Source organism: Coregonus clupeaformis, unplaced genomic scaffold (assembly GCF_020615455.1).
Source record: "Coregonus clupeaformis isolate EN_2021a unplaced genomic scaffold, ASM2061545v1 scaf0902, whole genome shotgun sequence".
NCBI lineage: Eukaryota > Metazoa > Chordata > Actinopteri > Salmoniformes > Salmonidae > Coregonus > Coregonus clupeaformis.
Genome location: NW_025534356.1, coordinates 43063 through 69520, shown reverse-complemented (window position 1 = coordinate 69520; position 26458 = coordinate 43063). Strand labels below are relative to the sequence as shown.

Below are 26458 nucleotides of genomic sequence, written 5' to 3'. Positions count from 1 at the left end.
GGGGTGGTGGGGTTGGAAAGTAATAAAGGGAAATATATATATTTTTTAAAGGATATGTATGTGTATGTATGTATGTGTATATATGGATGTATGTATGTAAATGTGTATGTATATGTGTGTATGTATGTGTATATATATATACACAGTGGGGAAAAAAAGTATTTAGTCAGCCACCAATTGTGCAAGTTCTCCCACTTAAAAAGATGAGAGAGGCCTGTAATTTTCATCATAGGTACACGTCAACTATGACAGACAAATTGAGAATACATTTTCCAGAAAATCACATTGTAGGATTTTTAATGAATTTATTTGCAAATTATGGTGGAAAATAAGTATTTGGTCATCTACAAACAAGCACGATTTCTGGCTCTCACAGACCTGTAACTTCTTCTTTAAGAGGCTCCTCTGTCCTCCACTCGTTACCTGTATTAATGGCACCTGTTTGAACTTGTTATCAGTATAAAAGACACCTGTCCACAACCTCAAACAGTCACAATCCAAACTCCACTATGGCCAAGACCAAAGAGCTGTCAAAGGACACCAGAAACAAAATTGTAGACCTGCACCAGGCTGGGAAGACTGAATCTGCAATAGGTAAGCAGCTTGGTTTGAAGAAATCAACTGTGGGAGCAATTATTAGGAAATGGAAGACATACAAGACCACTGATAATCTCCCTCGATCTGGGGCTCCACGCAAGATCTCACCCCGTGGGGTCAAAATGATCACAAGAACGGTGAGCAAAAATCCCAGAACCACACGGGGGGACCTAGTGAATGACCTGCAGAGAGCTGGGACCAAAGTAACAAAGCCTACCATCAGTAACACACTACGCCGCCAGGGACTCAAATCCTGCAGTGCGAGACGTGTCCCCCTGCTTAAGCCAGTACATGTCCAGGCCCGTCTGACGTTTGCTAGAGTGCATTTGGATGATCCAGAAGAGGATTGGGAGAATGTCATATGGTCAGATGAAACCAAAATAGAACTTTTTGGTAAAAACTCAACTCGTCGTGTTTGGAGGACATAGAATGCTGAGTTGCATCCAAAGAACACCATACCTACTGTGAAGCATGGGGGTGGAAACATCATGCTTTGGGGCTGTTTTTCTGCAAAGGGACCAGGACGACTGATCCGAGAATGAATGGGGCCATGTATCGTGAGATTTTGAGTGAAAACCTCCTTCCATCAGCAAGGGCATTGAAGATGAAACGTGGCTGGGTCTTTCAGCATGACAATGATCCCAAACACACCGCCCGGGCAACGAAGGAGTGGCTTCGTAAGAAGCATTTCAAGGTCCTGGAGTGGCCTAGCCAGTCTCCAGATCTCAACCCCATAGAAAATCTTTGGAGGGAGTTGAAAGTCCGTGTTGCCCAGCGACAGCCCCAAAACATCACTGCTCTAGAGGAGATCTGCATGGAGGAATGGGCCAAAATACCAGCAACAGTGTGTGAAAACCTTGTGAAGACTTACAGAAAACGTTTGACCTGTGTCATTGCCAACAAAGGGTATATAACAAAGTATTGAGAAACTTTTGTTATTGACCAAATACTTATTTTCCACCATAATTTGCAAATAAATTCATTAAAAATCCTACAATGTGATTTTCTGGATTTTTTTTCCTCATTTTGTACATATGATGAAAATTACAGGCCTCTCTCATCTTTTTAAGTGGGAGAACTTGCACAATTGGTGGCTGACTAAATACTTTTTTCCCCCACTGTATATATAAATAAACGGTGGATTGGAAGTGATGCAGACAATTACATTGATGGAAGTTACAATCTATCTGCAATATTAAGCTGATCTACCCTATAAAAAATATATTTAAAAAACGTGCCACAATAGTAATTAAATTACTGGTATTTTTATGTGCTGTTGAAACTAACACAACTAAAAACACACATGTAAATGGGAGATATCTTTTACCTCACTGGTTAGAGGACAACCTGCAGAAGACAGTCAGCTACATTTTGGAGTGATGCATTTCAATGTAGGGGTCCCCAAAACTAAGAAAAACGCAACACTTATTATATATTGAAATCAATTGCGCGAGAGGGGGGAGATGAGGTTGCACGTCCTGTTAAACCTAATAGCTCAAAAACCACACGGAATCTGGGAATAATGTGTACATCACTGGTCAGAGGACAATTTGTAGAAAACAGCTAGCTACATTTTGAAGTGTTGCATTTTGATTAAAGTGGGTCGCCAACGGGGTAAGTGTAACGCAACACTTTCAATGTTAAAGACGTTCTACATTGTGACATTATTTCATTGATATCATGAAACAACTCCTTCATGTATGAATTTTCTGATGTTTAATCAGAGATATTTTATAAGAGAATCTCTTGTCACATTGATCACAGCTATGAGGTTTCTCTCCTGTGTGTGTTCTCTGGTGTGATTTTAAACATCCTGCTGAAACAAAACTCTTTCCACAGTCAGAGCAGTGGAAAGGTTTCTCTCCGGTGTGTGTTCTCTGATGTATTTTAAGACCACTAGCTGTAAAAAAACTCTTCAAACATTGATTACAGCGATAAGGTTTCTCTCCTGTGTGTGTTCTCTGGTGTATAGTCAGCGGCCTAGATCCAGTAAAACTCTTCCCACATTGACCACAGCTATAAGGTCTCTCTCCTGTGTGTGTTCTCTGGTGTACTATCAGGCTGTTTGAGTGACTAAAACTCTTCCCACATTGATCACAGCTATAAGGTCTCTCTCCTGTGTGTGTTCTCTGGTGTGATTTCAGGCTGTTTGAGTGACTAAAACTCTTCCCACATTGATCACAGCTATAAGGTTTTTCTCCTGTATGGATTCTCTGATGTATTTTGAGGGTTGCTAAACAGGTGCATCTCTTCCCACATTCAGAGCAGCAGTGAGATTTCTCTCCTGTGTGTGTTCTCTGGTGTGATTTTAAACATCCTGATGAAACAAAACTCTTTCCACAGTCAGAGCAGTGGAAAGGTTTCTCTCCGGTGTGTGTTCTCTGATGTATTTTAAGATGGCTAGCTTTTAAAAAACTCTTCAAACATTGATTACAGCTATAAGATTTCTCTCCTGTGTGTGTTCTCTGGTGTGATTTTAAACATCCTGATGTAACAAATCTCTTTCCACAGTCAGAGCAGTGGAAAGGTTTCTCTCCGGTGTGTGTTCTCTGATGTATTTTAAGATGGCTAGGTTTAAAAAAACTCTTCCCACATTGATCACAGCTGTAAGGTTTCTCTCTAGTGTGATGTCTCTGGTGTGCTTTTAGTAACTCTGAGCTTGAGTAACTCTTCCCACAGTCAGAGCAATGGTGAGGTTTCTTCCCTGTGGGTCTCTGCTGGTGTTTCTTGAGGTGTTCTGATGTGGAGAGACTCTTCTCTGCCTTGTCAGCTTCAAGATGTTGTTGAGGCTCCCCAGAGGATCCACGATAGTCACGTCTCCCTCCTGTGTGAACAACAAAGTCAGACAGATGGTTAAAGGTCCACAACAGCAGAAATCCAGTTTATTTGAGCTAAAAGGTGATGACCATTATGTTGTACAACAATTTGTTTGGATGATTCTAGAAAAAAAATCAGTTCTTAAAGTTGCTGAAACCCTAAGCAGTTTGCCAGACGACTTTTGGTCACCAATATAAGCCCCTTTCTGTGTTTGCAAAAATGGCTGCATTAAGATCTGTGTCGGTTTCACAATTTCACCACCGTGGGGGAAAACTCAGGGGAGTTCTGGTAGGCTGCCAATTTCACCACCGTGGGGGAAAACTCAGGGGAGTTCTGGTAGGCTGCCAATTTCACCATCGTGGGGGAAAACTCTGGGGAGTTCTCGTAGGCTGCCAGCAAAAATAGCCTCCATTTACAGGTTGCTTATGATTGCATTTCCCACTACTTTTGGATTATAATTGTAAGACTCATTTGAATGTCCTGCTTAATATAATGTTTGTGCCATCGTCTCAAATCAACTGCTTTATACTTTAAAAAACACTTCAACTTCAACCAGTAAAATGCTCTTTGGCTAGCTTTGCTACCAGCCTGTTAATGAGCGTTAGCATTCAAGCTAACAAGAGCTGCATTCAAAATACAAACTATTAACAGTATTACATTGTCTACCGTTGCTATTAAATATTTTATTAACTTCAAGTACTAAAGGTAGTAGATTACAATTAGGGAAAACCTAAAACCCAAAGACAAAAACAATATCTAGACCTAGGGCCTATATCATCAGATCCTCTGAGGAACTTTGGTTGAACAAATTAACCCCTTTGGGGCTGGACATTTAATGAACTACACGGCAGGACCTGGTCAATGACCTGAAGAGAGCTGGGACCACAGTCTCAAAGAAAACCATTAGTAACACACTACGCCGTCATGGATTAAAATCCTGCAGCGCACGCAAGGTCCCCTGCTCAAGCCAGCGCATGTCCAGGCCCGTCTGAAGTTTGCCAATGACCATCTGGATGATCCAGAGGAGGAATGGGAGAAGGTCATGTGGTCTGATGAGACAAAATAGAGCTTTTTGGTCTAAACTCCACTCGCCGTGTTTGGAGGAAGAAGAAGGATGAGTACAACCCCAAGAACACCATCCCAACCGTGAAGCATGGAGGTGGAAAAATCATTCTTTGGGGGATGCTTTTCTGCAAAGGGGACAGAACGACTGCACCGTATTGAGGGGGAGGATGGAAGGGGCCATGTATCGCGAGATCTTGGCCAACAACCTCCTTCCCTCAGTAAGAGCATTGAAGATGGGTCGTGGCTGGGTCTTCCAGCATGACAACGACCCCGAAACACACAGCCAGGGCAACTAAGGAGTGGCTCAGTAAGAAGCATCTCAAGGTCCTGGAGTGGCCTAGCCAGTCTCCAGACCTGAACCCAATACAAAATCTTTGGAGGGAGCTGAAAGTCCGTATTGCCCAGCGACAGCCCCGAAACCTGAAGGATCTGGAGAAGGTCTGTATGGAGGAGTGGGCCAAAATCCCTGCTGCAGTGTGTGCAAACCTGGTCAAGACCTACAGGAAACGTATGATCTCTGTAATTGCAAACAAAGGTTTCTGTACCAAATATTAAGTTCTGCTTTTCTGATGTATCAAATACTTATGTCATGCAATAAAAAGCAAATTAATTACTTAAAAATCATACAATGTGATTTTCTGGATTTTTGTTTTAGATTCCGTCTCTCACAGTTGAAGTGTACCTATGATAAAAATTACAGACCACTGTATAACATTCTATTGGTTGCAAGAATTGTATATAATAATTTAAATTTAACAATTCTACGTTTTGAATCCGGCGTCGTTTTGCATGTCAGTTCATACACCATGTGCCATGGAATGGAAAATGTCTTCCCAACTATTTTGCATCTATACGGCACAGCTGTCAATTGGTATGTCCTTGAAACTGGTATAAAAAAAATGTATCAACATTTTCTTTAACCAATTTTGGTCTTTAATGCAGGGCCGACAGACAAGTTCCTTACCTATTCCCCCTTCCATTTTTGCGGTAATGCTGCAATTAGTTGGTTGTAATTGTGGGTAGAGCAGACATTTCCATATATTTTTGTTAGCTGCATGTGTGACATACAGTGAGGGAAAAAAATATTTGATCCCCTGCTGATTTTGTACGTTTGCCCACTGACAAAGAACGGTGAGGAATCAGCCCAGAACTACACGGGAGGATCTTGTCAATGATCTCAAGGCAGCTGGGACCATAGTCACCAAGAAAACAATTGGTAACACACTACGCCGTGAAGGACTGAAATCCTGCAGCGCCCGCAAGGTCCCCCTGCTCAAGAAAGCACATATACATGACCCCAAGAACACCATCCCCACCGTCAAACATGGAGGTGGAAACATCATGCTTTGGGGGTGTTTTTCTACTAAGGGGACAGGCCAACTTCACCACATCAAAGGGACGATGGACGGGGCCATGTACCGTCAAATCTTGGGTGAGAACCTCCTTCCCTCAGCCAGGGCATTGAAAATGGGTCGTGGATGGGTATTCCAGCATGACAATGACCCAAAACACACGGCCAAGGCAACAAAGGAGTGGCTCAAGAAGAAGCACATTAAGGTCCTGGAGTGGCCTAGCCAGTCTCCAGACCTTAATCCCATAGAAAATCTGTGGAGGGAGCTGAAGGTTCGAGTTGCCAAACGTCAGCCTCGAAACCTTAATGACTTGGAGAAGATCTGCAAAGAGGAGTGGAACAAAATCACTCCTGATATGTGTGCAAACCTGGTGTCCAACTATAAGAAACGTCTGACCTCTGTGATTGCCAACAAGGGTTTTGCCACCAAGTACTAAGTCATGTTTTGCAGAGGGGTCAAATACTTATTTCCCTCATTAAAATGCAAATCAATCTATAACATTTTTGACATGCGTTTTTCTGGATTTTTGTTGTTGTTATTCTGTCTCTCACTGTTCAAATAAACCTACCATTAAAATGATAGACTGATCAAGTCTTTGTCAGTGGGCAAACGTACAAAGTCAGCAGGGGATCAAATACTTTTTTCACTCACTGTAACTCCACCAGTCCTATTTATGATGTCATTTACAAAGATTATAGCTTTTTTTTTTTTAAATAAAAAAAATACCGTTTTTTTAATCAATTAGTATATTTGAGATTTACCACAATATTTGTTGTATTATTTGTTCAGTCCTTTCTGGTAGATTAAACTGAAATTGCAACCAACTTTCTATGGCTTGTTTTAAAAATAACTATATTTTGGAGATGATTTCGTTTTTCAAATAATGGCCTTTTTCTGAATAAAGGGAAAAAGGCCATTCTTGAACATAGGGTGAGACATTCTTACTAATCTGCTAGAGAACCAGTTCGGATTTAAGTATAACTTTTGTATGACTGATGCCTTTAGTGAGAGGTCTAATGCTTTAATATTTAATAATTTCTGCCCTCTGAATTCAAATTCATTATATAAATAGGCCCTTTATAATTTTGTCTGTCTTGCCATTCCAAATAAAATTGAATATTTTTTGCTCATATAATTTCTTTAAAAACAGGTCGCTAGGTGTTGGCAAAACCATAAGCAAATAGGTAAACTGAGATATGACAAAAGAGTTAATCAGGGTGATTTTTCCACAAATAGACAGGTATTTTCCTTTGCATGGTAGCAAGATCTTATCTATTTTTGATAACTATCTATTAAAATGTGAGATCATTTATTTATTTCGGGATACGTATACCGAGTATGTCCACATCCCCATCAGACCATTTTATTGGTAAACTACAAGGTAATGTAAAAGTTGTATTTTTTAGTGATCCAATACGTAATATAGTACACTTATCATAATTTGGTTAGAAAAAGTGTCTAGATCCTCTATGAGGCTGTGGATTGATCCTAATTTGTGGATTTTAAAGAAAACATTAAAATCATCAGCGTACAATGACACCTTTGTTTTTAAGCCCTGGATTTCTAATCCCTTAATATTATTGTTGGATCTGATTTTAACAGCTAACATTTCAATGGGCATAATAAATAGATATGCCGATAATGGACAACCTTGTTTTACTCCTCTTGACAGTTTAATACTTTCTGAGAAGTAACCATTATTGACTATTTTACACCTAGGGTTACTATAACTTTAACCCATTTTATAAGAGATTCTCCAAAATTGAAATATTCCAGGCATTTATATATAAACTCCAGTCGTACTTTATCAAAGGCCTTTTCAAAGTCAGCTATGAATACCAGGGCTGGTTTCCCTGATTTTTCATAGTCTTCTATCGTTTCCAGTACTTGTCTTACAGTGGGGGAAAAAAGTATTTAGTCAGCCACCAATTGTGCAAGTTCTCCCACTTAAAAAGATGAGAGAGGCCTGTAATTTTCATCATAGGTACACGTCAACTATGACAGACAAATTGAGAAAAAAAAATCCAGAAAATCACATTGTAGGATTTTTTATGAATTTATTTGCAAATTATGGTGGAAAATAAGTATTTGGTCACCTACAAACAAGCACGATTTCTGGCTCTCACAGACATGTAACTTCTTCTTTAAGAGGCTCCTCTGTCCTCCACTCATTACCTGTATTAATGGCATCTGTTTGAACTTGTTATCAGTATAAAAGACACCTGTCCACAACCTCAAACAGTCACACTCCAAACTCCACTATGGCCAAGACCAAAGAGCTGTCAAAGGACACCAGAAACAAAATTGTAGACCTGCACCAGGCTGGGAAGACTGAATCTGCAATAGGTAAGCAGCTTGGTTTGAAGAAATCAACTGTGGGAGCAATTATTAGGAAATGGAAGACATACAAGACCACTGATAATCTCCCTCGATCTGGGGCTCCACGCAAGATCTCACCCCGTGGGGTCAAAATGATCACAAGAACGGTGAGCAAAAATCCCAGAAGCACATGCGGGGACCTAGTGAATGACCTGCAGAGAGCTGGGACCAAAGTAACAAAGCCTACCATCAGTAACACACTACGCCGCCAGGGACTTAAATCCTGCAGTGCCAGACGTGTCCCCCTGCTTAAGCCAGTACATGTCCAGGCCCGTCTGAAGTTTGCTAGAGTGCATTTGGATGATCCAGAAGAGGATTGGGAGAATGTCATATGGTCAGATTAAACCAAAATATTACTTTTTGGTAAAAACTCAACTCGTCGTGTTTGGAGGACAAAGAATGCTGAGTTGCATCCAAAGAACACCATACCTACTGTGAAGCATGGGGGTGGAAACATCATGCTTTGGGTCTGTATTTCTGCAAAGGGACCAGGACGACTGATCCGTGTAAAGGAAAGAATGAATGGGGCCATGTATCGTGAGATTTTGAGTGAAAACCTCCTTCCATCAGCAAGGGCATTGAAGATGAAACGTGGCTGGGTCTTTTAGCATGACAATGATCCCAAACACACCGCCCGGGCAACGAAGGAGTGGCTTCGTAAGAAATATTTCAAGGTCCTGGAGTGGCCTAGCCAGTCTCCAGATCTCAACCCCATAGAAAATATTTGGAGGGAGTTGAAAGTCCGTGTTGCCCAGCGACAGCCCCAAAACATCACTGCTCTAGAGGAGATCTGCATGGAGGAATGGGCCAAAATACCAGCAACAGTGTGTGAAAACCTTGTGAAGACTTACAGAAAACGTTTGACCTGTGTCATTGCCAACAAAGGGTATATAACAAAGTATTGAGAAACTTTTGTTATTGACCAAATACTTTTTTTCCACCATAATTTGCAAATAAATTCATAAAAAATCCTACAATGTGATTTTCTGGATTTTTTTCCCCTCATTTTGTCTGTCATAGTTGACGTGTACCTATGATGAAAATTACAGGCCTCTCATCTTTTAAGTGGGAGAACTTGCACAATTGGTGGCTGACTAAATACTTTTTTTCCCCCACTGTATATTATCTCCAATGTATCGTCCATGTAAAAAACCTGTCTGATTAGGATGAATAATAGCCGACAATACCTTTTTTCATTCTATGCGCTAAGCATTTTGCTAGAATTTTTTGCATCACAACACTGAATTGTAAAAGGCCTCCAATTGTTTTAATGGACCTTTATATTTACTACTTGTGTCCTGTTTCAGTAATAATGAAATCAGACCTTCTTGTTGAGTGTCCGATAATCTACCATTTATATAGGAGTGGTTAAAACATGCTAATAACGGTCCTCTGAGTATATCAAAAAAGGTTTGGTATACCTCCACTGGTATGCCATCCAGCCCAGGAGTTTTCCCGGACTTAAAGGCTTTAATTGCATCAAGAAGTTCCTCCTCTGTAATATGGCCTTCACATGAGTCTTTCTGTACAGCTGTTAATTTTACATTATTAAAAGAAAATAAATCCATACAATTAGCTTTGGTTAGTGGAGATGGAGGAGACTGAAACGAAAACATATGCTTAAAGTACTTTGCTTCCTCTTTCAAAATATCGTTTGGTGAATCATGGGTGACTCCATCATTTGCAACAAGTTTCAGTAAATCCTTTTTGGTAGCATTTCTATGTTGATGATGGCAAAATAATTTGATGCATTTTTCCCCATATTCCATCCAGTTCATTTTATTTTAATAATATATTACACTGGATCTTTCTTGAGTAAGTTCCTCCATTTCTTTTTGTTTTTCCTTTAACTTATCCTGAGCCTCTTTGGTACAGTTTTTATTGCTATCTATCTGTACTGTTAGTCCTTCCATTTCCTTTGTTAATATGGAGTCTTTTGACCTAAATTGCTTTAGTTTTAGAGATGAGTACTGAATTGCATGACCTCTAAACGCACATTTAAAAGTGTCCCACACAATTAAGGGGATCTGCTGTACCTATGTCATGTCGGAAAAATTAAGTTATAAATTCCTCTGTCCTAGTTAAAAACAAATTATCATCCAATAGGCTTTGATTAAATTCCAATACCATTGCCCACGTGGAAATTCAGTAAGGGTAATGTATATGCCAATTATATGATGGTCCGACCAAATTCTGTCCCCATCAACACTTTTTAAACTTTTGGTGCCAGCGAGAATGAGATACGAAAGTAGTGAAGACGACTAGCTTGATTGAGTCTCACTGGGTCAGGATATTTAAGCCTCCATATATCCCTAGCAAGTTGTGGGATACACACACACACACACACACACACACACACACACTCATTAACACTCAACCCCTTTCCCCCACAAACAACCATAAACTCAGATGCTCAACAGATGTTCACATCCCAGAGCCCAACTCAAGAAAGGACTTGATTTACAAATGCATATACAGTTGCAGCTGTAGGAGAAGGCAATGCAAAATTGAGTAAAAAATGGCAGAAACAGGGAGATTTGATGAACCATTGTCAAGTCCTAGGTGATGGAGATCAGATCCACCCCCTTCCCCTGAAACACACACCCACTAGTCCCCTGTTGTGACCATTTCCCCCAGCATCTCTGTCCAGTCAGACCTTTGACGTGCCTTGAGCATCTTACGCCGGGTGGACACTACACGACTTTCAAAATCCTATTAGCCTCATTAACGTTTTCAAATCAGACATTCATCCTTACCAAACATTTTGAATTGAATAACATTGCTTGAGAACTTCAAAGCTGTAACGATTTCACACTGGCTTTGGTTAAAGGCATGTACACCTCATAACCGTTACGCAAAGATGTCTGAACTTCTTGACGAGGTCGCTAGGTTTTGGGTTACGGTTGCTACAATAGCTTTCTCTATGAATTTGAGAGTGGTTACATTTCTCCAGCCCCCATCCCTCAGCTGTTTACCAAACCAAGTCTCAGGGCAGCCATTTTGTTGCTGTTTAAAAACCTAGGTTGTCCCTTTTAAAAAAAGCCACTCATCAATCAATCAACCAATCTGCAGTTCAAACAATAACAAAGCTGTCATTCCACCACTGTTTTGGTAATAAGATGATGGATGGGACTGGAGAAATGTAACTACTCTCAAAATCATAGACACACCTAGGGTAGGTAAGGGTAAGGGTAGGTAACAACACATCTGCCACACTGATCCTCAACACGGGGGCCCCTCAGGGGTGCGTGCTCAGTCCCCCCCTGTACTCCCTGTTCACCCATGACTGCATGGCCAGGCACGACTCCAACACCATCATTAAGTTTGCCGACGACACAACAGTGGTAGGCCTGATCACCGACAACGATGAGACAGCCTATAGGGAGGAGGTCAGAGACCTGGCCATGTGGTGCCAGGATAACAACCTCTCCCTCAACGTGACCAAGACAAAGGAGATGATTGTGGACTACAGGAAAAAAAAAGAGGACTGAGCACGCCCCCATTCTCATCGACGGGGCTGTAGTGGAACAGGTTGAGAGCTTCAAGTTCCTTGGTGTCCACATCACCAACGAACTATCATGGTCCAAACACACCAAGACAGTCATGAAGAGCGCACGACAAAGCCTATTCCCCCTCAGGAGACTGAGAAGATTTGGCATGGGTCCTCAGATCCTCAAAAAATTATACAGCTGCACCATCGAGAGCATCCTGACTGGTTGCATCACCGCCTGGTATGGCAACTGCTTGGCCTCCGACCGCAAGGCACTACAGAGGGTAGTGCGTACGGCCCAGTACATCACTGGGGCCAAGCTTCCTGCCATCCAGGACCTCTATACCAGGCGGTGTCAGAGGAAGGCCCTCAAAATTGTCAAAGACTCCAGCCACCCTAGTCATAGACTGTTCTCTCTGCTACCGCACGGCAAGCGGTACCGGAGTGCCAAGTCTAGGTCCAAAATACTTCTCAACAGCTTCTACCCCCAAGCCATAAGACTCCTGAACAGCTAATCATGGCTACCCGGACTATTTGCACCGGTACCCCCCTGTACATATAGCCTCCCTACTGTTATTTTATTTGACTTCTGCTCTTTTTTTCTCAACACTTTTTTTGTTGTTGTTTTATTTTACTTTTTTATTAAAAATAAATGCACTGTTGGTTAAGGGCTGTAAGTAAGCATTTCACTGTAATGTCTGCACCTGTTGTATTCGGCGCATGTGGCCAATAAAATTAGATTCGATTTGATTTGAAACCTATGGATGCAAGGATTGACCATCCATGATATCACCATTATAGTTTTAACCATGTTGAGGCGATACAGTGTTGGTTTACATTTACATTGTTTCTAAACATTGGAGTAAAAAAAGCTTACTTTAGGTTCTGATGGGAGTACAACAGTTGAACTAAGCTCATGAGGCATGTGTTATATTCTTCAAGAATCAATGGCTATATATAAATAATTTAAAAGTCCAAATATGGATGTAGCAACTACAGATTTCACCTTTAACACCACACATCAGTTCAACAACTGCAGAGTTTGTGCCTCTGTTCTTAAGACAGTACTTACTAGTGTTAATCAGGGCCCGGTTTCTCAAAACCATCTTACTGCTAAGTTCATCATTAGAACCATTGGATGCCTTAAGATGCCTTTGGGAAACCGGAACCAGATATCCAGTTTCCTCCTCTTCTTCCTCCTCCTTTTTCGATGTGACAGTCATCTCCTCCTCCTCCTCTTTCACTCCAAAAACGGGAGCCTCCTCCTCTTTCACTCTGAACGCGTCTTCCTCTTCTTTCACTGTAACATCCTCCTCCTCTTTCACTCTGAACGCGTCTTCCTCTTCTTTCACTGCAACATCTTTCTCTTCTTCTTTCACGGTAACAGCCTCACCCTCTACTTGTTTTTGTATTGTAACATCCTCCTCTTTCACTCTGAACGCGTCTTCCTCTTCTTTTACTGTAACATCCTCCTCCTCTTTCACTCTGAACGCGTCTTCCTCTTCTTTCACTGTAACATCCTCCTCTTCTTTCACTCTGAACGCGTCTTCCTCTTCTTTTACTGTAACATCCTCCTCCTCTTTCACTCTGAACGCGTCTTCCTCTTCTTTCACTGTAACATCCTCCTCTTCTTTCACTCTGAACGCGTCTTCCTCTTCTTTCACGGTAACGTCTTTCTCTTCTTCTTTCACGGTAACAGCTTCACCCTCTACCTGTTTTTGTATTGTAACATCCTCCTCTTCCTCCTCCTCTTTCACTAGAGCTTCTTTCTCCGTCCAGCAGACCTCCTCTTCTTTAGCAGGAGGAGAGTAGCTTAGTGAGCTCATGGTCGGGGATGTTAGCTAGCTAGGCTAGTGCTAACTTAACCAGCCAGCTAGCTGACCAATAACAACAACACCGTAAATATGAAATTAAATGGGATAACTAACTAGACGACAGAAGTGGGTTGAAAACACAGTGGCTAATATACACGAAAGCGTCTAAAGAGCTTTATTGGTTCGGCTATTTTGTCTAGCAAGCTACCGAGGTGTCTGACTAACTGTTGCTGCTGTTGAAAGAAGCGTCCCGTCCACTAGATTATACGTCACACTAGCAGCATAGCCTTAAAGTGCCACATCGCCATCTGCTGACTGGAGTGGGTAAAATATCACAGTAAAATATTATGATGACTATAACATTTGTTGTCACCTTCAATTCTTGCACATTTCCTCATAAAAAGTATGTATTTTCCGAACTCCTAAACTTGGAACCAATCAGAGGTCCCGTACATACCCCTGGTGATGGAGGCAGCCAATGGCCTGCTTCTATCTACGATGTAACTACAGCCTCTTGTGAAAACTGCTGTTTGATGAAGAGAAACAGATATATCTAGCTCCCGAAGACTGAAATAAGATAAATATGTTTTCGAGTGTACTTGAAATATCCAGCATGCAATACGAATTGTCTTGATAGAATGAAGAGGTAACTCCATGGACCATTTATCAAATGTATTGAAAGCTAGCCAATGTTACAGTTTGAATAGCCTAGCCAGCTACTGTAAATGTCAATGTGTGTTTCATTATCTAGTGCTCTCTCTGTCAAGTGAATTGAATTTGAATCATGTTTTGTCATGATAATATTTCTCATTTCAAGTAACTAGCTGCAGGCTTAAAGAAACATTCCAATCATATACTTTGCACAGAAACCCAAATAAAAGCATGTATATAGAAAGAAGTGTGTGTGTCATGTCTGCTAGAATGGAGGTTTAGAAACGACAGCAGCATATTAACCAGTACATATGGCATAGCCTACACATATAGTATACCTTGCAGTACAATCTACTCTAAAAACAGTTGTACAATGTGCTGTGCAATAAGATACCCAGAGTTTGATTTCTAAACCAGATGAGTTCTCAAATAGCAGCTGACCAATACCATGGTGGGCATAATGTTGGATGCATTGGAATATAAGACATGGAGACTGATAAAGAGCCTGTAGGATTATAGAAAAAACTGTTGGGAAATGAATGTTTGAATTTCAAATACTAAATGTTCAGTGAATGTGAGTATATTTAGGTGGTTTTCATGATTCACTTTCCTACTAACCTTCTAAAAGTCGACGGTGCCAAAATATTGCCGATCCATTCATTATTCTACTAACTATGAACGAGACATGTTTTCCATAATGTACGTTTCATACATATACATTTGAACAAAGAACACCATCACAAAAACTGTTTCACCATTTATTTAACGATTAAAGAGCAGCCAGTTTCTGCTCTGCTTGCTTTTACAACTCAGAAAAATAACGCAACAAACTGACAGCAGCTGCCTCTGTTTAACTCTCCCGTGCAGTCCTAAATCCAGCCATCTGAAAACTCCAAACAGCTCTCAGGCGCCCGCATGGTACTAAAGCACACCGTTGGCGCAATTTCAGTATGTGGGAGGAACACCCCCCTGTCTCCAGTGAAAGTTGCGCCCCTTCAAAATAGCACTTTTAGGTGCTGCTCAAATAAATCATGCCTTTCCGAGAGCACCGTTTATTTTTCAACTGGAAGCAATGAATCCATGACAACACAATCATAAACAACAGAGTAGGTTGATAAGTCCTTAGTTTATGAGTTATGCTCAGGTAAAACTATTTGGCTAATCTATACTTCCATAATTCCAAATCCTATTCTTGAAGACTGGAAATCTGACAGACAGTTTTTTCTGTAGGCCTAAAGATATAACCTAATCGTATTATTATCTGTAGTAGAAAGCAATGGGTTAGAAGAAGCCTACATAACAAACTCATAAAGTTAAATGCAACATCTAATATGGCCAGCTATGTAAACTCTAACATTGATTTATCCTGCAATAGATGTTCAATTGGTAATATTAAATGTGTCTTCTTCTAATGCCTCTTAAGCAGGTTGACGTTTATTGTGATGAGTTGGGGCGGCACACATTTGGCCCAGCGTCGTCCAGGGTAGGGGAGGGAATGGCCGGCAGGGATGTAGCTCAGTTGGTAGTGCATGGCATTTGCAACGCCAGGGTTGTGGGTTCGATTCCAGTATAAAAAAATATTTAAATGTATGCACTCACTAACTGTAAGTCGCTTTGGATAAGAGCGTCTGCTAAATGACTAAAATGTAAATGTAAATGAGTCTTGTCCTGGAAGAAGAACTGAGGGATTTCCGCTACATGGGCCTGCAGCAGTCAAAACATTGCTATATTGTAAAAAAATAATGAAAAAAAAAATTCAAGGTTGGGGTTAGGCATTATGGTTAGCATAGCATAGCATTATGGTTAGCATAGCATAATGGTTAGCATAGCATTATGGTTAGCATAGCATTATGGTTAGCATAGCATTATGGTTAGCAGTGTGGTTAAGGTTGGGGTTTAGCATTATGGTTAGCATAGCATAGCATTATGGTTAGCATAGCATAGCATTATGGTTAGCATAGCATAGCATTATGGTTAGCAGTGTGGTTAAGGTTGGGGTTTAGCATTATTGTTAGCATAGCATAGCATTATGGTTAGCAGTGTGGTTAAAGTTAGGTTTAAAATCAGATTTTATGAGCACTAACCTATGCTCTTAAGGGGAAAGTAATCTAAAAGCAACTGAAAGTAATGAGATTACGTTACTGAGTTTGGGGAATCCACCAGTTACGTTACTGATGACACTTTTGGACAGGTAACTAGTAACTGTAAAGACTCCATTTAGAAAGTAACCTACCCAACCCTGGATCCAGTATATAGGTCTCTCCATGGGTGGGAGATGGATATTTAAGCTGATCAACACTCTCTTTATATGACTGACTGGTTGACTGATTGGTCCATTCATCCTTCCATCCCTCCTCAGCCAGAGAGGTGAGAGGTCACACATGGTTTAGATGGTAAATATTTATGTCCCCTTAGCAGTTCATCACGTGAGCAAAAGGGAACATGTTCCATCATCTATGTTAACTTACATTAGTGCAAATTGTCCATTGATATTTGTGTGATTTCTCTCCCCTTTTGGCTGTATGAAAGTTAATATCCCCTCAGGCACACACATTTGTTATTTGTTAGTATGAAGGTCATTTGTGTAGAATGTACTTTTCCCCACTCATTCACCCCAACTCTTTACATTGCTTATGCATATTCGGTGGCCTGACTGATTGGACAAAACCGAGAGTAGATTGGACGTCAACGGCAGAGGCATGGAATAATTGCAAATGTATCTTTTGTCAGGCTGAATGTTTGAAACATGAGTAGGTGATTTGAGTCATGCTTATTTAGTTGTGGAATAAAGACAATTAGCACTTGAATGTTGTCAAGAAATACTGGAGTGATGTAAGATCGTTAATAAAATTGTTCATAGACCAATTTTTTATACTGCGTCCACGTGTAAGCTGCAAGTACGTTGAAAGTAAGTTGTTTTCAAGTTGTCTCTTCAACTTTCAACCAAAACTGAACTTAGATTGGACGTCGGGGATAGTCTTTGCTAGGTCACACAGTTTTAACGTGTGCGAATCAATAACCAATATCCAGAAACAGTTTGGGATATATTGAAAACATAAAATGTACTTTTTATGTATTAAATGTCAGGAATTGTGAAAAACTGAGTTTAAATGGATTTGGCTAAGGTGTATGTAAACTTCAGACTTCAACTGTATATTGAAAACCTAAACATTAAATGTACTATCAACACAAACATGTGCCACAATAGTAATCATAGTACTTGTATTTATTTAAACAACCACCTTATTAACTGCACAAGCACCAAAAACACTGTTGTTTTGACAAGTGGCAATAAATCACTGATATCCATTAGGGGGAAAATCAGCTGCTGTTGAAACTAACACAACTAAAAACCACATGGAAATGGGAGATATCTTTTACCTCACTGGTTAGAGGACAACCTGGTGTAACACAACTCTTTTTGTTAATCATTTTTTATTAATCACATGAACTCTTTCAATTCAGAGACTGGATTTTTCCACCTGATGAGGATAATATCCATATCACGCTGAAATCAATAGAACAGGTGGAAAACGTTTAGGGTTCTACATTGTGACATTATTAATTATCTACACCCTACCTAATAACATGTTCCATCATCTATGTTAATTTTTGTTCAGTGCAGAACGTTACTTTCCCCAATCATTCACCCCATCTTTTAACATTGCTTATGCAGATTTGGTGGCCTGACTGCGCCCAGACTGTCAAACTCCGAACACAACGCCCATCCTGGCAGATCTAAACCTAATTCGAGCACATTGTGACTCTTGTGCATCCAGACCTAATGCAGCTTGATCGGATGACAGAAGTCACATTTAAGTGCCAGGTGTAACTGAGGCCGTAGATGCTCCATATCCTATTACTTTGAGGGTTTTATATAATATGACTAAATGTGTTTATTTCTGTGTTGGAGGGGCAGTCAAGAAATGGAACGGCAAGGCCACAGAACATGACATATGCAGAGCTGTGGGAGACCACCTCAAGCATGCCCCTGGTAGAGCCGGGGGTGGTGTTAACCAAGGCCACCACGCCTTCAGCAGGCTTGAAAAGTGGGATTGATCTGTTTGATCCATTTGTTTGTTTCAGTTTTCAGTAGTTTAATCCTTTGATGTTGTTGATTTCAACATTTTAAATAAAAAAAAGTAAAAAATGCACTGGATTGGTTGAAGTCGGTAATTGGGTTAATTTGTTTTGCAATATGTTAAAGTACAATCAAGCTTTATTTATACAGCACATTTCAGACATGGATGCAACACAATGTGCTTCACAGGAAAAAACTAATAAAAACTATGAAAATAAACACTGAAATATTTACTAGACAACAAACATAAGAGAATAAAAAAAACTAAAGAATATCAACGAAAGCTAAAAGACTAAAGAGCATCTAAGGAAATAACATTGGTTAAAACAGTAAGAATATGATGTAATATCCAGCCCAAAATATAAGCTGGTTTTACTACACTGTTTATAAACAATATAATTGTGCAAAAAATAAATCTGTTAATCACATAAATTATTATGATTACTAAATGTTACATAAAATGCAAATATGATGAAATATCAAAACCAAATGTACACCCCTTTGTTAATATGTATTGGCAATAATTAACTTAATGGTGAGGCATGGGATAATTAAACATGCATATTTTGTCAGGCTGGATGTTTGAAATATGAGTAGGTGATTTGAGTCATGCTTCTTCAGTAGTGGAATAAAGACAATTAGCACTTAAATGTTGTAAAGAAATATTGGAGTGATGTAAGATTGTTAATAAAACTGATCATAGACCAATCTATGTGCATAGACTGCAAGTAGGTTGAATTTAAGATGTTTTCAACTTTCACTTTCAACCATAACCAAACATAGATTGGACTTAGGGCATAGTCTTCTTTTCAACATCTTTTCAATGACATTTTGCTAGGTGGGAAATCCCAATGTCAAAACACAGTTTCAACATGTCCAAATCAATAAGCAATATGCAGAAACAGTTTGTGATATATTGAAAACATAAACATAAAATGTATTATCGACACAAACATGTTCCACAATAGTAATCATAATACTTGAATTTATTTAAACTTATAAACTGCACAAGCACCAATAAATCACTGATATTGATAAGGGAGAAATCATGTTGCACGTCCTGTTAAAACTAACAGCTCAAACGGAATCTGGATATAATGTGTACATCACTGGTTATAGGACAATTTGTAGAAAACAGCAAGCTACATTTTGAAGTGTTGCATTTTGATTCAAGTGGGTCGCCAACGAGGTAAGTGTAACGCAACACTTTATTTTGTCAGTCACTTTTTGTTAATCACATAAATAGTACTTTGTGAAATCAATTGAACAGGGCAAACGTTTAGGGTTTTTCATTATGACATTATTAATTAAAATACTCCTACTACAATGTAAAAAACATTCCACATTGTGACATTATTATTATTTCATTCATCACATTGATCACAGCTATGAGATTTCTCTCCTGTGTGTTTTCTCTGGTGCAAAGTCAGCTTTCTATATTCAGTAAAACTCTTCCCACATTGAACAACTCCTTCATGTATGAATTGTCTGATGTTTAACCAGAGATCTTTTATCAGAGTATCTCTTGTCACATTGATCACAGCTATGAGGTTTCTCTCCTGTGTGTGTTCTCTGGTGTGATTTTAAACTTCCTGCTGAAGCAAAACTATTTCCACAGTCAGAGCAGTCGTAAGGTTTCTCTCCTGTGTGCATTCTCTGGTGGCTAGTCAGCCGGCTAGATGAAGTAAACTCTTCCTACATTGATCACAGCTATAAGGGTTCTCTCCTGTGTGTGTTATCTGGTGTGATTTTAAACGTGTTGACGAAACAAAGCTCTTCCCACAGTCGGAGCAGTGGTAAGGTTTCTCTCCTGTGTGTATTCTCTGGTGTATAGTCAGGCTGCTTAAGTGACTAAAACTCTTCCCACATTGATCACAGCTATAAGGTTTCTCTCCTGTGTGTGTTCTCCGGTGTGATTTTAAATGTTCTGACAAAACAAAACTCTTCCCACAGTCAGAGCAGCAGTGAGATGTATATCCTGTGTGAATTCTCTGGTGTACTTTTAATGAATATGATCTTGAGTAACTCTTTCCACAGTCAGAGCAGCGGTAAGATTTCTTCCCTGTGGGTTTCCGCTGGTGTTTCTTGAGGTGTTCTGATGTGGAGAGACTCTTCTCTGCCTCGTCAGCTTCATGATGTTGTTGAGGTTCCCCAGAGGATCCACAATAGTGACGTCTCTCTCCTGTGTGAACAACAAAGTCAGACAGATGGTTAAAGGCTCACAACAGCAGAAATCCTATGTTTATTTTAGCTAAAAGGTGATGTCCATTATGTTGTACAACAATTGACGTCTGTAATGAATGTTTAAATGCTTTTACAAACTTATTTGACAGTTGTCTTCATAAGACTGTCAAGAGAGCAACAATTGATGATTCTAGAAAATAGTGCTTAAATAACAAAGAAAACGTTTCAACAATAAAATACTTTATTAACTTCAAGTACTAAAGGTAGTAGATTACAATTAGGGAAAACCTAAAACCCAAAGACAAAACCAATATCTAGACCTAGGGCCTATATCATCAGATCCTCTGAGGAACTTTGGTTGAACAAATTAACCCCTTTGGGGCTGGACATTTAATGTCCATGGCCTTTTTCATTTCAAAAGTCCTGATCTTCTCAAAAATATATGTTTGCCGGGTTGCTTTCACCTCTCTGGGAGGAAGGACGTCAACATTGCACAGCAGCTGAAACCTGGTTCCATCTGAGTGGCTCCAGATAAATAAAGCTGTAAAGAAGGAAAGCTGACTAAAATAGACAACCCAAAAAAAGGCATTTTGATTAATTTTTTTACGTTAAAAAAAAAGTTCAAATGCCTCTCCTGTGAAGTAGTGAGGTGTGACACATACACCCAGCCTTCTGTAATGGATCACATATGTGACCGACCGGCTCAATTCGGTCTTATGTAGCAAAATTTGACATTTAGTTTTTAACATTGGATAAAAGTAGAGACTGAGCTAGAAAATTGTATATCATACACTACAGTTGAGAAACAATGGGAAAGTAATTCTGCTGTGAAAGTTGATAAACTTGTAACCCCACTTTTGAGAAAATAGCCCTTGAATATTTTGGTACACCTACTGGAGAGCTCTTCTTTGTCTACACCCATTCAGCATCGTTCACAGCCTCTTAAGCCTTAGCCCCACCCATCTCTTTAAGGATTCACATTTGAGGCCATGTGCTAAACAGAGTGAGTAAGGTAGTGGCAGGGTAGACCATTTGAGGCCATGTGCTAAACAGAGTGAGTACGGTAGTGGCAGGGTAGACCATGTGAGGCCATGTGCTAAACAGAGTGAGTACGGTGGTGGCAGGGTAGACCATGTGAGGCCATGTGCTAAACAGAGTGAGTACGGTAGTGGCAGGGTAGACCATGTGAGGCCATGTGCTAAACAGAGTGAGTACGGTGGTGGCAGGGTAGACCATGTGAGGCCATGTGCTAAACAGAGTGAGTACGGTGGTGGCAGGGTAGACCATGTGAGGCCATGTGCTAAACAGAGTGAGTACGGTAGTGGCAGGGGTAGACCATTTGAGGCCATGTGCTAAACAGAGTGAGTACGGTAGTGGCAGGGTAGACCATGTGAGGCCATGTGCTAAACAGAGTGAGTACGGTAGTGGCAGGGTAGACCATGTGAGGCCATGTGCTAAACAGAGTGAGTACGGTAGTGGCAGGGTAGACCATTTGAGGCCATGTGCTAAACAGAGTGAGTACGGTAGTGGCAGGGTAGACCATGTGAGGCCATGTGCTAAACAGAGTGAGTACGGTGGTGGCAGGGTAGACCATGTGAGGCCATGTGCTAAACAGAGTGAGTACGGTAGTGGCAGGGTAGACCATGTGAGGCCATGTGCTAAACAGAGTGAGTACGGTAGTGGCAGGGTAGACCATTTGAGGCCATGTGCTAAACAGAGTGAGTACGGTAGTGGCAGGGTAGACCATGTGAGGCCATGTGCTAAACAGAGTGAGTACGGTGGTGGCAGGGTAGACCATGTGAGGCCATGTGCTAAACAGAGTGAGTACGGTAGTGGCAGGGTAGACCATGTGAGGCCATGTGCTAAACAGAGTGAGTACGGTAGTGGCAGGGTAGACCATGTGAGGCCATGTGCTAAACAGAGTGAGTACGGTAGTGGCAGGGTAGACCATGTGAGGCCATATGCTAAACAGAGTGAGTACGGTAGTGGCAGGGTAGACCATGTAAGGCCATGTGCTAAACAGAGTGAGTACGGTAGTGGCAGGGTAGACCATTTGAGGCCATGTGCTAAACAGAGTGAGTACGGTAGTGGCAGGGTAGACCATGTGAGGCCATGTGCTAAACAGAGTGAGTACGGTAGTGGCAGGGTAGACCATGTGAGGCCATGTGCTAAACAGAGTGAGTACGGTAGTGGCAGGGTAGACCATGTGAGGCCATGTGCTAAACAGAGTGAGTACGGTAGTGGCAGGGTAGACCATGTGAGGCCATGTGCTAAACAGAGTGAGTACGGTAGTGGCAGGGTAGACCATTTGAGGCCATGTGCTAAACAGAGTGAGTACGGTAGTGGCAGGGTAGACCATGTGAGGCCATGTGCTAAACAGAGTGAGTACGGTAGTGGCAGGGTAGACCATGTGAGGCCATGTGCTAAACAGAGTGAGTACGGTAGTGGCAGGGTAGACCATTTGAGGCCATGTGCTAAACAGAGTGAGTACGGTAGTGGCAGGGTAGACCATGTGAGGCCATGTGCTAAACAGAGTGAGTACGGTAGTGGCAGGGTAGACCATGTGAGGCCATGTGCTAAACAGAGTGAGTACGGTAGTGGCAGGGTAGACCATGTGAGGCCATGTGCTAAACAGAGTGAGTACGGTAGTGTACTAAACAACCAAAGAATTTAAGACCAAAGGATGGTTTATACCATATAGCTGACAACGTCTTTAACTAATTTGTATTAATTATTACATGAAAATAAACTCACAACAAGATCATGTTTTACAAGTTAATGGTGAGCTAATTACTGAAAATAGCTTACGGTTGTGAGTGTGACTAAATAAAATGGACTAACGTTATATCCTAATTTGACTTTGGTGCAGGTCATGTTCTTCACATTACCGTCTCTGGTAAACACACACTATATCAAATAAAATCAAAGTGTATTTGTCACATGCACAGGATACAGAAGGTGTAAACGGTACAGTGAAATTGTTACTTGCATAGTGGAGTCTTTTTGTTTAGACATGTAGCTAGCTAGCTAAACAATTAACCATAATCCCAACTCATTACATTACTACCCTGCATGAATCTGCAGGTAGCTAAAAGCTAACCAACTAGGTTCAATGTTAGCTAGCTAGCTAACATTAGGCTATAACTAGTAATGCAAATGGCTCTGAGATACGAATAATATTACATTTACATTTTAGTCATTTAGCAGACGCTCTTATCCAGAGCGACTTACAGTTAGTGAGTGCATACATTTTTCATACTGGCCCCCCGTGGGAAACGAACCCACATCCCTGGCGTTGCAAGCGCCATGCTCTACCAACTGAGCTACAGTTATAACCCAACCCTGATCGGTACTTCTCCACAACTTTGTCCCTGACCTGTACTACACAGGTCATACATGTAATGTTAGCTAGCGAGCCAGCCAGCTAACATTAGCTAGCTATCTAACAGTACACTTTAACTTGAATGGAAGTATATAGTAGTTTATATAGTAGTTATATGCCTAGTAGTTTGGTGCCTAAAAAGGGGTTCAATATCCCTCTGTGTGTATATATATATATATACAGTGGGGAGAACAAGTATTTGATACACTGCCGATTTTGCAGGTTTTCCTACTTACAAAGCATGTAGAGGTCTGTACTTTTTATCATAGGTACACTTCAACTGTGAGAGACAGAATCTAAAACAAAAATCCAGAAAATCACATTGTATGATTTTAAAGTAATTCATTTGCATTTTATTGCATAACATAAGTATTTGATCACCTACCAACCAGTAAGAATTCCGGCTCTCACAGACCTGTTAGTTTTTCTTTATGAAGCCCTCCTGTTCTCCACTCATTACCCTGTGTGATAATTTTGAATTAGCCCTGAGCTGGACTCAAACCTGGGTCCAGAGACTGTCAAGCCAACACCTTCTAACTGTTATACCAAGATGTCTGAACTTGTTGATGAGGTCGCTAGGTTTTGGGTTAAGGTTGCTTCAATAGCTTTCTCTATGAATTTGAGAGTGGTTACATTTCTCCAGCCCCCCATCCCTCAGCTGTTTACCAAACCAAGTCTCTGTGCAGCCATTTTGTTGCTGTTTAAATCCTAAATTGTCCCTTTAAAAAATCCACACATCAATCAAACAATCTGCAGTTCAAACAATAACAAAGCTGTCATTCCGCCACTGTTTTGGTAATAAGATGATAGATGGGGCTGGAGAAATGTAACTACTGTCACATTCATAGACAGACCTATGGATGCAAGGACTGACCATCCTTGATATCAACATTATAGTTTTAACCATGTTGAGGCTATACAGTGTTGATTTACATTTACACTGTTTCTAAACATTGGAGTAAAAAAAGCTTATTTTGGGATCTGATGGGGTACGATAGTTGAACTAAGCTCATGAGGCATGTGTTATATTCTTCAAGAATCAATGGCTATCTATAAATAATTTAAAAGTCGAAATATGGATGTAGCAACTGCAGATTTCACCTTTAACGCCACACATCAGTTCAACAACTGCAGAGTTTGTGCTTCTGTTTTTAAGACAGTACTTACTAGTGTTAATCAGTGCCCGGTTTCTCAAAACCATCTTACTGCTAAGTTCATCATTAGAACCATTGGATGCCTTAAGATGCCTTTGGGAAACCGGAACCAGATATAAAGTTTCCTCCTCTTCTTCCTCCTCCTTTTTCGATGTGACAGTCATCTCCTCCTCTTTCACTCCAAAAACGGGAGCCTCCTCTTCTTTCACAGTAACATCCCCCTCCTCTTTCACTCTGAACGCGTCTTCCTCTTCTTTCACTGTAACATCCTCCTCCTCTTTCACTCTGAACGCGTCTTCCTCTTCTTTCACTGTAACATCCTCCCTCCCCTTTCACTCTGAACGCAACTTCCTCTTCTTTCACTGTAACGTCTTTCTCTTCTTCTTTCACGGTAACAGCTTCACCCTCTACTTGTTTTTGTATTGTAACATCATCCTCTTCTTCCTCCTCTTTCACTAGAGCTTCTTTCTCCGTCCAGCAGACCTCCTCTTCTTTAGCAGGAGGAGAGTAGCTTAGTGAGCTCATGGTCGGGGATGTTAGCTAGCTAGGCTAGTGCTAACTTAACCAGCCAGCTAGCTGACCAATAACAACAACACCGTAAATATGAAATTAAATGGGATAACTAACTAGACGACAGAAGTGGGTTTAAAACACAGTGGCTAATATACACGAAAGCGTCTAAAGAGCTTTATTGGTTCGGCTATTTTGGCTAGCAAGCTACCGAGGTGTCTGACTAACTGTTGCTGCTGTTGAAAGAAGCGTCCCGTCCCGGGCACATTGCCTGGAATTGCCCTGCTCGAGAGGAATCGAATGCCATCAGCTAGCAACGGAGGCCGCAAACTATGTCACCTCCTGTTGGGCGCACCATGAATCAACTGCACCCATGGTCCCGGTGAAGGTTGACAGACACGACACGGAAGCGCTATTAGACTCTAGAAGCATGGTTATGCTCGTAACCACGAGCCTGCTGAACCAGGAGACCGAACGAAAAGAAAAAAAAGATACGAGCCGGCCGAAGAAGAGAGCGGGTACGACCCCTCGCCTGTACGGCCAGGACGCCACCGGTTAACCAACCTGACTCTACGGGTCCGGAGTCGGAGGGGGAGCAGGAACCCAAACCTCCTGGGGAACCACTGGAGGTGGAGCCCAGCCTCCCCCTTCTCGATTTCGAGGGGCCAGTCGAGACCCCCGTTGGAGGCCAACTGAGGGGATAATTCGGGACGGTCCAGTGGGAGGATCCGAATTTGAAAGCTGCCGCAGCCCAAGCGATAGCGGTGGACGGACAGCTACTTCCGGGGGTGAGTGACTGGCGATATTTCCAAATTAAGAATAACCTTTTGTATCAGGTTTGCGCCAACAGGGGGAACTTTGAGAGGTATTGTTGCTGACCCGACGGTACTTAGGAACCGTTCTTCAGCTTGCCCACACCCACCTGTTTGGGGCGCACCCGGGTGGGCATTCCGAACGAGATCCTGACAGACCAAGGTACAGA

At 41.1% G+C, this 26458-nt stretch overlaps 1 protein-coding gene across 1 annotated transcript; it reads right to left on the bottom strand.

Moving 5' to 3' along the window:
- Positions 1-1761: 1761 nt before the first annotated feature.
- Positions 1762-26425, bottom strand: LOC121563226 (oocyte zinc finger protein XlCOF22-like). Its single transcript, XM_045217062.1, has 3 exons — positions 26399-26425; positions 26051-26168; positions 1762-3334 (listed from the first exon to the last, which is right to left on the bottom strand). Exons 1-3 carry the CDS (start codon positions 26423-26425, stop codon positions 2292-2294), a joined length of 1188 nt encoding a protein of 395 aa, XP_045072997.1. The 3' UTR covers positions 1762-2291.
- Positions 26426-26458: the final 33 nt, after the last annotated feature.

Bases quoted from the DNA above. Each gene is read 5' to 3' on its own strand.
- LOC121563226 (XM_045217062.1), bottom strand. From the start codon at position 26,425: ATGCCCACCCGGGTGCGCCCCAAACAG. The intron at 26,169-26,398 runs GTGGGTGTGGGC...TTATCCCCTCAG, and splicing joins CCCGGGTGCGCCCCAAACAG to TTGGCCTCCAACGGGGGTCT. The intron at 3,335-26,050 runs GTAGAGTCAGGT...TCTCCACATCAG, and splicing joins CCCCCTCCGACTCCGGACCC to AACACCTCAAGAAACACCAG.